The sequence below is a fragment of the Neolamprologus multifasciatus genome, chromosome 16 (genome assembly GCF_963576455.1).
Source record: "Neolamprologus multifasciatus chromosome 16, fNeoMul1.2, whole genome shotgun sequence".
NCBI classification, from domain to species: domain Eukaryota; kingdom Metazoa; phylum Chordata; class Actinopteri; order Cichliformes; family Cichlidae; genus Neolamprologus; species Neolamprologus multifasciatus.
Window position 1 is genome coordinate 12,291,396 of NC_140454.1, and position 13,184 is coordinate 12,304,579.

Genomic DNA, 13,184 nt, shown 5'->3' on the forward strand with positions numbered 1-13,184 from the left:
TAGATTAGGTTGTTTGTTTAGGGAACATAAAAATAAGGTAAGAGGGATCTAGCTTTGGCATTACTACTACTAGATTTCATTTAAGTAGGGCTTGGTTTCCCCAAGCAGGTAACTCGAGGTCTCATATGGACACTTAAGGCTTATCTGAAAAGTGAGTCCCTCCCCATAGACTGTATAGCAAAGATGGCTTCCTGGTCTGTAAACGTGAAGGTAATAGAGAAGTACCTTAAGCCTGCAACTCTTAAAATTGCTCCGTCAATCTAGGTTAATAATAGAATGGCAACAAAAAATGGTAGATGCCAGGTGAGTTACAAGTTGCACAAATTACAAATTTACATCACTACAAGCATTTCTCAATCAAATTGGCAAAGCTTTGCAAATATTTGCTGTCTAACTTATAAACAAACCATCAAGAGATTGCAATCAGTCTGAATCACCACAAGCTTATGAGTGCAACACTTCTATGAACTTGACTTACTGTGTTGCCAAACAGTTGTATTCTGACAAAGTTTTAATTTGAAAGCAAAGTTGCAGAGTTGGAAATGTCTGTAACTATGTCACTATGTGTCGTCAAATTCCTGAATTTTTGTTTCAAATTTGAGATTCTGGCTTGAATATAATGTTAAACAGAATTTCTATGTGTGTAGATGGAACAGATTTGCAGTTTTCTCGTATTCATCAGGTTTAATTAAATGAAAAATTGTTTAATGGTGTTTAATCACTATATCATCACGAGCAGACTGGTCCCTGCCGTCGAAGCAACTATTTTAAAAGGTAATGAGATCGCAAGGTCATTGCACATGGTCATGCCACATCCTCCAACCACTCCTAGCATGACAATAACTTAATAGTCAGCAGGAGCAGATGTCTTAAATAATGTATTATCTCAGTTACTAGTTGTTTTTGTTTTTTTGTATATATTCAAATTATGTTTTTTTTTAATTATGATCGCTATAAAAGTGTGCTTTAGGTTGTGCCTATATATGTATATAACAAATCACTTTGAGCATGCCACTTCTTATACATAGATTTAGAATACCAAGATGTTGATAGCCAACACACTGTTTTCAAGGCTTTACAACAAGACTTCATTAACTACTGGGGGATGGTGGCTACATGCATCTTTAATTTGTATTTGCTTTGCTAGCTTAAAAATAACACTTCACAAATGAATGATTCTGTCTTCTTTATACAGTCTACAGGTTTCAACTTGCTTCCAGGCTTTGTGCTAAGCTAAGCTAGTCTTTCTTGCCTTCAACTTAGTGCGCAGGCATGAGAGTGGTATTGATTTTCCATTATAACTCTCAGGAAGAAAAAAAAAATTTAAATTAGCAAACATACCAAAGTTAAACTATTATTAAAGTCATCAAATTAAGAAAAGCAAAAAAAAAAAAAAAGTGAAAGCAGTAAAGAGAAAATTAGACATGAATCAATCCAAAATCTCTGCAGAATCACTGAAACACTGGAGTAAAGTGACTGTAAAGATCTACTGATCTGATACAATAAAAAACCCCAAAGTAGTGTTTTACAGAGTCCCTGCTAGTCGTTAAATTCAGTGAAAATCCCTCCATGTTCTACCACTGATGTCAGGCCAACAAAACTACAAACAGCAATGAAGGACTCCATTGTTATTTCTAACTGGTAGAAGCCCTGAGGTTATTTTTCCTCTGCCTTGAAACAAATCAATGAAGCACAACTCACTTTGAACAACTGCACATTTGCTGAAATCAGATGTGGGTTGAGGAGCCAACCATCATCGCACTTATTCTGTTTGTTGACAGAGGAGGACTTTGATAAACAAGCCTGTTCTTTGAAACAGGTGCCCGAGCATGAGTTCAGTTTTGAGAGGCAATTCAGAAAACTGACTGATTAGAGGATGTTTGTTATTCTGCATGCAGCCATTCGGATTCTGCGTATCCTTCTCGAAGTCACAGAAAGGCTTTCGGTATAAACAGTGATGCTATTTATTTTTCAGCTAAGATAACACAAAGGTTTGACATAGATATTTGCCAATTTTCAAATACCCAAGCAGTCAGAATGACTGTCTTCTCCCATCACTTTGATAAAAGCATCAACAAACAGTAGAACTTGATAAAAAAAATCTCCCTCTTTCATGGAGGTTTCCTTTAGCCAACGTTGCCCCCATGTGGTTACAAACTGCATGAGGTACGAGTTTAACATCCTAAATCTTATGAAAGTTTCCTGGTGTTATTCTTTAACCTGCTTTGATTGCATCATTCATGTAAAATGTAAAGTCTGCCTTCTCAACTGAAAGACTGAAAAACTAAAGTTATGGCTTAGCTGCGGTGTGTTTTTCCTGGCTGTTCTACTACAGTAAACACAACACGCAGCCCGGCCAGTTCACAAACTCAGCTTATCCTCACTATCAACATATGGAAGTGTTTTGAAATTGCTATCTACTAGCAGCAAATGGTCTTAAATCAGTCATTTTAATATCAAAGCACTTAACACTAGAATGATGATTACTTGCAGGTGGAAAGCCATGCTGCTTGTCAGGACTGCATTTGAAGAAAATGACTGAGCTCTTATCCGACACGTACAGTACAGCCAGTGTTCAATAGGCAAGATCGAATTACAGAAGATTACTTTGGAGTTTCAGCAATTTTCCCAAATTACACTGGCCTTTGGTCTCTGGTAAACTTGATTGACTTGAATGGTTTTCATTAGAAAGCCTAGCAGAGTCTTAGCTGTTGATACCGGTACACAAAAGTTGAGGCATTTGAGGGTGAGCGGGTGCAGCTGGGACACTGGAAGCGAACGGGTATGCAAATGCTTTCATGGAAATGCTTCATCATGTTTTAAGGCAACACAGGCTAGCAGACTATACGCTTTGATTTGTGAAACTCATCTGTGTTTCACAAGCCTGACATTCTCCTACTACGCAGCCATTTGGTCTCACTTAGTTGTCTTTCAAAGGATCTCCTCGGGAAAGCAATATAAGTTCTGGAGTTATTAAATCAACACAGGCTTTCATAATCAATATGGAAGAAAAGTATTGTAAGTATATAGTGCATTTGGTGGGCATTCACAACAAAACCTCATGTGATTTACACTCCATGTCATATTTGAACTTGAGTCCACCCTCCCTCTGTCTCTCCTCATCCAAAGATCTAAATCTGAGTAATGGAAATCAGTTAGATGTCACAAAGAGCCTGAGCCCAGACTGACAAGAAAATAGCCATGAATAACATGACCACCCTTATTACCCTCCTAGGAAAATACTTAGAGTGGGTTCCAAAATGAAGAGTAATGCGGAGACACTTTCTGTGTCACAAAGAATAAGAGCTATTTTTCATGGCCATAGATATTTTCACATATTCACTGCTGCCAAAAAACTGAAATTCAAGAGGTAAATCTGCAAGGAGTTAAGGGTTGGTGTTATAGCTTCTTTTGATTAAGACTCTATACCAGCCAAGCCGATGCATAAAAGTCGAATCAAGTTCCCAAACTTAGCATAATCAGGTGTGATTCTCATAGTTAGCTGTCATTTAATGATGCCTATAAACCTGCATCTGCATCTGCATCTGCATGTGCTGCTGGAAAGAACAACCAAACAGGGAAATCTGTAGTGTGTGTGAGAGAGTGTGGCCACATTTCTAGAAGGGTTCTTCAGGTTTTTGATGCCATCTTGAGGAGATTTACGGCTACAGCAGGAAACTAAACCACAGCGCTCATTTCAACTGCAAGATAAATATTTGGGTTACGTTTCCACGATATCCAGTGTCACTTAGCGTTTAAGATAATCTATTTAGAGATTAATGTCAGAGGATGAAAGTGTAGTCATTATTTTTTTAGAGGGCAATTATAGTCGAAACCACCAAATGTTGTGTTTAACTTGTGAGAGCTTTGATGTATTTGTCTGTTCATCAGCGTGATTTAAATTCCAAGCAAAAGCGCTTTAGGAAAGAGAGGAACAGATTGAAGTTTGAATTCCACTTAGTCAGGGGGGTGTAGCAGTTTTTCGGGGTAAGAGAACGAGGGTCGTGTAATGGATCCATCGAGCAGGACCGTTAAAAAATAAATAAAGAAAACATAACTGATGCTTTTCAGAGTCTTTGAGTGAATGCGAACATTAAGTCATGGCTGCTGGGGGAAATCCATCTGTTTACGAAAATTACATCCCACTTAGACATTATCGTTTCTTCTTTAATCATCTCCCACCATTTTATCCAGACATCATCAGGACATGACACTTCAGAGGTCAGATGCACATGCTCCACCCGCAGCCATCATCCAGCTGACAACACCCCAAGTTTTTTTGGTATGGCAGCTCCACACTGAACACTCCAAGACAATGAAGACCATTCACATGGATTTCAGTCCAAGCAAGATGATATGAGGTACTGCTGATTTTTTTCCTTTCACTGCAACAAAAAAACACATAAGTAGGCAGCGCTACAGACTATTTTCCTCATTATAAAGAAAATAAGCTGCAGACTGGCGCAGGCTTCTAATGACATTTGACCTGAGTGGCTACTCCCTGCCAACATTTCAAACCAGTGGGTGCGCCACCAGAAGGCCAGTTAAAAAAGACTGTGCAAGCCTTGAAGCATGGATGCAACTGGCAAACACAAAAAATGGCTTGTATTAGGATTAACTTGTACTGCCTGTCAGATCTGATGTCTGCTGGCTTGCTGGACCTTGTGATCGGGGTGTGGTGCATTTTACAGAATAACTGCCACCAAAAAGAGACTAATTTTTTAAGGGTTTGCAAAGGATACCTTTATTTTAGTAGTAATTTATAAGGGCTCTAATGCATTATACCAAAGAAGTAGCAGGCTCAAACTGGCAGCCACGGTTTCTCTACTCCACACAATAGCATAAAATATATTTTATAACACAACAAACCCTGTTGTATTCAACATACTCTGAATTAGCTCCACCCTAAGCAGGTTTAAAAAATGTAATACTTGCACTTTTTTTAACCCATGTTTAAAGCTTGACATTTTCATGAACCGGATATTGTATTTTTGTTTTTTTAATGTGGTATCACCATTTCTACATGCCAGTGCTTCTTCAAGCAAACAAACACGAACAAAGCCCCCGTGTATTGTGGTAAAATGATTGAAAGCCACAATGATTTGTATGCAAAGTTTAAATGCATGTTAATGGTTATGAAAGCTTTAGGGTCACACAGACCTCCATGTTTGCTCAACAATTCAGCAATCTTACAGGTGAGAATTTAGAACACATTCAGGATTATAAGTGTGTAAAGAGCACACATGAAACACTTTAAAACAAAGATGTCTTTTATTGGTTATCAGCTAGCTGTTTTAAAGAACCACAAAACAACAGTCCTGATTTTGGCAACGGTTACCTACAGCATACACCAAAATGTATACTGTGCATGTAGTGTTAAGCTTTGATGCACAGCAAGGCATCCAGGAGGTTGTCTGTATGTCTGATATGCGCTGTGATGAAACCGTGGCTCTTCAAAAGCAGGCTATATTCAGTTGCGCTCCTCTGTTTCCCTTCGCTCATGCTAAGGGCCTGCAGCAGCCCACGACTGGGGCCCCTTCTGTCTTCATCCAGGAAGATCTCGCTTAGCAGGAGTCCACAGCCTAGCAACATGAAACGTAAGCAGACACAGAACATCAGAGAACAGATTTGTACTCCCTTTTCGCTCTTTACATTATAATGTTTCCACAAAACAAATATTGCATAAGCAAGGCAGCACTCTGACTTGGCTTTAAGCTTTCGTCTTTTTCAACATTGAGCTCTTTGCAAAAGCGGTTCAGAACAAAGACATTGTTAAACCCAAACTAACCAGCACCTATCGTTTTAGCACAGCATGAGAATCAATCGGTCAAATCAGTTTCAAGCATCTGCAGAAAAAGAGCTTGTGAAGAATGAGAATATTATACTCAGCATAAACAATACGCTTTCTGTTTGAAGCGATGTTTGGCTGACATTCACTGTTCAGTAAAGATAAGTACTCAAATGAGTGAATATAGCTTTACAAACCTGCTGTGCATGCATCTGCGATTTTACTCAGCAGTATATGCACTTTCTCATCAGGCAGGTCATGAAGAATCCTCGCCAGGATATACAAGTCTGCTTTGGGTAATTCGTCTTTTAAAAAGTCTCCTGATCATAAAGAGTGAAAAAAAGCCCTCAAATTAATCACAGATTGAGTGGAATTTGTTGGCATATTTGCCACTCTCTCTAATATGATCCAACAATCTTTCAGTCACAATTTTCAGTGTCACAAAACAACTGACCTACTACAAATGATACCCTGTTGTCTGGGTGCTGTGGACGGAAAAATTCATTCAACTCGACAACAGCAGGTAAGTCAAACACTGTTACAGACAATCCAGGATGAGCTTCGGCAAATTCATAAGCCAAGGCACCGGTGCACCCTGAGACAGCGAATTAAGACAAAAGATGTAGAGCAGTGGTTTCATATTCAGTGACAAGCTGTAACGTTTTGCATTCTTTTCTTACCTCCGAGATCACAGGCTGACTTATAGGTGGAGAGGTCAAATGCCATTGCTATGGTTTTCCCTGTAATTTTTGCAATGTTGTGCATGGCCTTCATGAATCTCAGTTTGCCTTCCCGACTGCTGGAGGAAGTTTCCTTTAAAGAGAGAAGGTGAGTTTGAATATGCTCTCACCGGCACCGCAGATATATGACACAGAAATCAGAGATAGCCACCTGAAGCATGTGCTTGCTAAAGGCCTTCTCACGCTGGCTGGTGCCCTCCTGCACAGCACTCTCAAGGTGGGAGAAAAGTGGCCACATGGTTTCATTACAGTGCTGGAGGTAGCCATGCAGTGAACACGGGGCATCTGACCTCAAAAAATCTGTGGCCAGATCTGCGTTCTCATACACTGGCTTTTGGCATGCTAACAACAGAGTGACAGCAAGATATTTCCAAATTAAGTATTAAATGCCTGCTGGTGAAGGCAAGGGAAAAATATCATGATGCAATTAATAAGAGAGCTGGCTAACCTTTCCCTATACTCTTCAACAATCCCAGAGATACACAGGCTTCCAGCAGACATTCGGTCCCCTTTTCAGATGCTTTGATCTCCTGGGCCACCTGTGCTGCATCCAGCCCAGGCCGGCTATGTAGCAGGTCAAACAAACACAACTTGGATGCTGTAAAAAGTGCCTGCAATGTTTTTGGAAAAGTAGAAGGGAGTGCAGAAACAAAGTTTGCTTTTTTTTTCCTTTTATGTTGATGTGAGATTGTTGTTAACAAAAACCATATGCTTCCTGGTTCTTCAAATAGTAACACAAACATTTCTATTCATAGCAAAGTGCATTATTTACTGTATTCCACTACAGCTGCATACCAGTGAGCTACCATCTCAACTAAAAACTATTGTTCTCTAGTTCATTATTTACTTTCTTTTCTTTAGAGACAGACAACAAGATCAGCAACAATCTGTGTGCTAAATGTAAAAAAAGTAAACAGAGTTTGCTGATGTGCTGATGTGTGTGATTTGCTGATAACACATTATGATTGCCTGTAAAGGTTTGATAACCATAACTTAAGGCGTTATTGTGATCACTTTTTCTATTTTTCACATTTTACCACAATCATTCAGAATATTCAGGACTTATAAAGCCTCGCTTGATTTGATAGGCGTAAGCCAAAGTAGTTCAGGACCTGAGAGGAACTTCTCCTTTCTACTGACAATGACTTTCAGAAATAGATTTAGCAAGCACAGCAGTAATCTTCTACTGTGCAGTGCCACCTTCTCAAAGTGGAAACTTGTGAACTTTAGTCGGACAGTCTTGTAAGCAAGTAAAGCAACATCTGGGTAAGACAGTCATTTGAAAAGCTGGACTATTCAAACTGAGATTTTTGACAGCAACCACCAAATGTTTATCTGGAAGAAACTAAAATAAGCAGCATTTAATGGAAGAAGAGCAACTTACACGCTGTTAAGCACAAATACGTGGGTGGAAAGACTGAGATTTAGTGATGTGTGAGAACTGGTACCACAGGAAACACTCTGCACATGTGAATGTATTGCACTACATATCAAACTTTAAATGCAATTGTTCCAGTTTTGTTTACCAAAAGGTTTTTAATTCCCTTCTTTTAACGTCGAAAACCCAGAAATGTGTTTTAGCTCAATATTTTGCACAAACCTGTATTTATTATTTGCTTAAATCTGTGTCCTCAAGATTTGTGGTCACCTTAGGCTTCACAGGCAACTTGCAGGGTACACAGGAAGTCACATAAACGTATCAAGAAATATGTCTGCACATATCTCCGTGCAAAACCACCGCAGATTGGTTTCACTGATTTGCTTGTATAGAGCTTGTATATTTTATATTATATATAAAATATTGCACAAGCACTGATTTGCTTGTGCAATATTTTTGCACAAGTTTTATTGTGCAAAAATATTGAGCTTTAGATGCAGTTAACTCAAGACAACTTTAAGCTGAGCTACATTACTCATTACATCTTGTGGAAGCCAACTACACAAAGAACAAACACATAAAGTTGACATTTTTTCTGTAACAGGTCTTTTACAGAAAGGACTTTTATACAAAGGCACTTATTACCTTTGAGGCTTTGAATCCATCCATCAGTTCACAGATTCGCTCCAAGTCTCCTCTTGTAGGTTCAGTTACCTGCCCTCTCCTTGTTATCGATGGTAATGTTGCATTGTCATGAAGCTTGACCTTCCTGTTGTCTGTATGTTTAGACGTGCTATTGACCAATGTCTGTGAACTTTCACTTTCTTCTCTTTTTACCTATGGGAAGATTTTCTATAAATAGTGTCAAAAGGCGACAGATTTTCGTTATAGAGTTAGAAAAACAAACCTTATGGGCAGGACTGGCTGTGGGGGTGATCTGAGTGTGGAGTCTTTGAATGTCACAGGGGCTGCTTGGTCTGGGAACGGATGAGTTGTTGCTGGGCAGAGCCTGTGAGCTGGAGGTGGGCTGGGTGGGTACTGAAGTGGGGAGATTGTCGTTGCGGCTTGGAAGGGTAGATGTGCTTTTCAAAGAGGAAGTACAAAAATTGTAAATAAGGTCTAGCTGTTTGCAGAAGTGGTTGAGGGGAAACCCCACAACATTGAGAAAGTCTCCATGGACATACTCGACCAGCATGCCACCCAGAGCCTGAATACCATAGCCACCAGCCTTGTCCCTAAGACACACACAGAAAGGTTTCACTTGTACAAACACATGTGGGCAAAGATCAAAAAACACATACTGTAAATGATCAGCTGTTCACTGGATGCATTCTGCAACAGTTTCACACTATTTCTGAACTGAGCAGAATTGTCATAGTTTGCTGACTCGTGTCAAATAGGTCAAGGCAAACACAACTGGAGCAAAATCAGGCATCAAAGTCCAAAAAGCAACAAGTTCATGAAACTCACAAGCAGTTAAATGACCTCCATTGATCGAATACTTAGAAACAGTCAACAATAACTGTTACAAATGTGAAAAGTTAAAAAGATCACACTTACATGGGCTCACCACTATTGATGTACTCCCATAGCATATCTTCTGAGAGATCAGCAAACTTCACTTTAGTTTCTTCGTAGAAATCTACCAGCTGGTAATCGACTTCTTCATCTTGAAGGCAGCATTGAAGAAATGAAAAAAGAGTCGGGAGACAGAATTGCCCAATAAATTTCTTCTACATATTTATGGCAGAAATGTTTCTCTTACTATTTTTGCTTAAAAACATCTGTGCTAGTGATCTGTAATAGGGAACTGCTTCTTTCTGAATTTCTTTCATTTTACAGAAAAATAAAGTACAAGTGTGACAGTTTCTGAGTCTGTACTTACTTTCTTTTTCATGGCAGAGGACAATAGCTACACCAGTGAACACACTGTGCTCTTTACCACTCAAACTGGAAGAGAAAGACAAAATCACCATGATATCTTTTTCCATTTTATGGTTTTTTAATGTTAACTCTGAATGTTTCCCATTGACACAGACCTTGACAGCATCCTATAAGCATCGTGTTTGTCCACTGGTTTCTCCAGAATCATGCCATCTACACTCTGTGAAATAAACAGTTGGCTAGAGTGAATAAAGAAAAACTTACATAAAGATTTTTACAGTAGCCATTAAGAAAATGCATTTGCTTTTGTGCTTTTTTCTGTCTTACCACAATTGTATCAGCCCCAATAACTATATCTGGAGTCTTCAGGTGTTTCTAAAGCAAATCAAGACAAAGTGTTCTCAGTGATGACATCTGACTGGATAAATTCTATTATTTGTCATAAAAAAGTAGCTTATCTTACAAAGGGCATCCTCCTGGCTACCTCCAGGGCCTTCTGCTTGGCTGTCTCAACAGCATACTCATGAGGTGCGTTGAAAAGCCCTTTATCGAGGGTTTCCTTAAACCAGGACGGCACAACCTCGAAACGTAAACCCTGACAGATAAAAGAGGAAAAAGCAAACAAAACACTCTTATCAGATTTACCAACCTATGAAAAATCCAGTCAGTATGGTTTTTTTTAATCAATAATCCTTTAAATTAAGTGTAAAGTAGTTCCTTCAGTGAACTAGCTATACACGTTTTTATTTGACACGGCTTTTCTAGCCGTGTCAAATAAATAAAGACCTTCAATTTGTACCCAATGATTGATTTGAAATCTGTTATTTTTTCTAAAGTTTGCTCTGTAAATCTGCTCTCTTAATGTGTATTTGTCTACTTTTTATACTTTAATACAACTGCTAATTTTTAACCAACACCATAAAACTGCCATGTTTTAAAGAACTTAAAAATCAAATGTCTTCTCCCTTTTTCCTTCTATTTCACCCATTATAATGAACCAGACTACATGCTAGGGATGATGATGAGATGACTTTTTACCTACTAGGGTTTTACACATTTACACTCAGTCCTATTGTGCAAACTCAAACTACATTCTGTGAATATACGGAATAATAAGGAATAACAAGGGAATAATCAACAAGGAAACAAGGAAAACGCATACTGCACTGCGGAGAATCTCAAGTCTTCTAGGAGAAGCGCTGGCCAGCACAACCAGTTTACCAGCAAGCTTGGAAATGACTGGGTTCAGCACCATGGTGGCCTTTAGGTCGAACTGCCAATAAGGTGAACAGAGTTAAACATTACACATGTGTCCTCTGCGGCTCCCTTATATCAGAGCTAATTTTGTCATAACATGAAATTAGCTCTGATATTAAAAAAAAAAAAAAAAAATGTATTTTACAGGATCCAAGTTATGTTTGTAAACTGTATTTTAAGATTTAAAGAAAGAACAATTCTCGCCTCTGAGCATATATAACACGAGGATGTATTGCGTTCACGCACAATTAACAATGATCTTAAAGAATACAGTGAGCACTTTAGAGAAATCCCCACTCAGTTGCATATCATCTTAGCAAATAATTTATTGCATAAAGTCAGCAAATAAAGACAACTTCATATTTCAGGAAGCAGCGGCCGTAAGTAGCGTAGCATTACACAACAAGTATATTTCACACAAGTAAGACATTGACAGCGTTATGAAACTCGACGAACACAGTTCGCAACACTAAAGATATGCTTTAATTACCTGCTGTTAGCAACACTAATTCATTTGAGCTAACTTGTGCTAGTTTGCGGCGTTTAAAGCTGCGGAGCGAGAAGAAAGAGGAAGAAAATAACCACGAGTGAACAAAATGTTACTGCAACGTTTGGCGACCGAGTTCACCCCAAAGTGACACGGTTAAAATCTCTCATGTGTTCACTATTATACCATAGTACATGTATAGCAGCTGTCCCTCTTACCTGTACAACAGGAAACTGACAGCAGGACCCGCCTGCTGAGACGAGCGAGCGTCTCGACGCATGCGTGATGACGTAATAAAGTAGGCGTCTCCAAGAAACGCACACCAGTTCCACCAGTAAACTACTGCTACTACTTACGACTACTACTACTCAGGGCTGGACTGGGACAAAAAAATCAGCCCAGGCATTTTGACTAGTGACCGGCCCACCATGGTATTATAGGAAAAGCCATAAAGCCTTTATAATAAACTTAAACCTACACCATCTTCCCAATTCTGGTATTCTAAACAGTACCTAGCAAAAAATATAAAACAACCTAATTTATAATTACATTTACCTAACTAATAGGGTTACCAACTCCCAGCAAAAAAAGAAAAGAAAAAAAATAGGGAACCACTCCCCCACCCTCTGCTTCAAGATGCTTAATTGACAAAACCGATTTTAATTGAATGCACGTATAAAACAAATCCACAGAAATCTATTATTTTTCTCCAGTAATTAAATAGATTCAACATCTTTCTTCAACAGAATTGCAGACTGCACAGATGGTACCTTTCCAAAGGAAAGAATACTATAGGGCTTTGGAGTTGACGTAACACCGCAATGCATTGTGGGAGCGCGGCGCCATTCGACAAGGCCACGAATCAAAACAAACACGCTGTGTTGGAAGGACGACTGCCAGAACTATGCTTAAAATCAGCTCAAAAGTCAAAGGACTGTATCGAGACCGATTGCGCCCGGACACCAAGAAACGGTACTTGGAAAAAATAGCGTGCATTGGTAATGTGGACCCGTATGAAATACGGCAGTGGAGTAGAAACCCTGAAGACCTACCGCCATTGTCCTAACCTGATACCTTCTCTTACCTTGTCTGTGGAGTCAGCGCATACACGGCGAATCATTTTCGGAATCATAAATCCCTGGAGGCGCACATCTAATTCACAAACGGTTGGGTACAAGATTTGGCCGCTTTTAAGCCTCCACGTTGTGAGTACGTTGACCATATGACCAAGATACAGCCAGAGGTTGCACATAACATTGACTTCTCCTCATCAGCTGCCCTAAAAATTGCTCTAGATGAAAACATAAACACACCGTCCGCAAAAAAAGGCAAATTCCACTCGCTACTCTGGAGAAATTGTCACCGATAAGCTACTCCATAAACAGAACACAGTTCTGCTGCATCACACATTATGATGTTTGTTCTAATTTTCTATGACCTCAGCGCATTGAAAATAAAACTAAAAGCCTATAAAGAGCAATATGAATTTCTTTAGAACTTACCGGAATGAAAATGTCTGGAGCACACCAACAAAAAATTATGGCAGAGAACTCGATATCAGCTCATCTCACCACTGCTATCCAAGCCTGATGTCCACGTTTGGTAACATCAGATACATGAGATCCCTCGTGTTGCTTCCAGGAGGGGAAA

At 39.2% G+C, this 13,184-nt stretch overlaps 1 protein-coding gene across 2 annotated transcripts; it reads right to left on the reverse strand.

Annotated features, from left to right (window-relative positions):
• Nucleotides 1-5,252: 5,252 nt before the first annotated feature.
• On the reverse strand, nucleotides 5,253-11,874 carry asmtl (acetylserotonin O-methyltransferase-like). Of its 2 annotated transcripts, none has more exons than XM_085134963.1 (15): nucleotides 11,753-11,874; nucleotides 10,953-11,063; nucleotides 10,254-10,385; nucleotides 10,118-10,165; nucleotides 9,946-10,010; nucleotides 9,792-9,856; nucleotides 9,467-9,575; nucleotides 8,814-9,141; nucleotides 8,552-8,743; nucleotides 6,977-7,139; nucleotides 6,680-6,870; nucleotides 6,469-6,601; nucleotides 6,243-6,383; nucleotides 5,986-6,108; nucleotides 5,253-5,582 (listed from the first exon to the last, which is right to left on the reverse strand). In XM_085134963.1, exons 2-15 carry the CDS (start codon nucleotides 11,043-11,045, stop codon nucleotides 5,377-5,379), a joined length of 1,989 nt encoding a protein of 662 aa, XP_084991089.1. In that variant the 5' UTR covers nucleotides 11,046-11,063; nucleotides 11,753-11,874; the 3' UTR covers nucleotides 5,253-5,376. The 2 variants fall into 2 exon arrangements, with proteins under 2 accessions (XP_084991089.1, XP_084991090.1); XM_085134964.1 differs by lacking the exon at nucleotides 11,753-11,874 and adding an exon at nucleotides 11,538-11,746.
• Nucleotides 11,875-13,184: the final 1,310 nt, after the last annotated feature.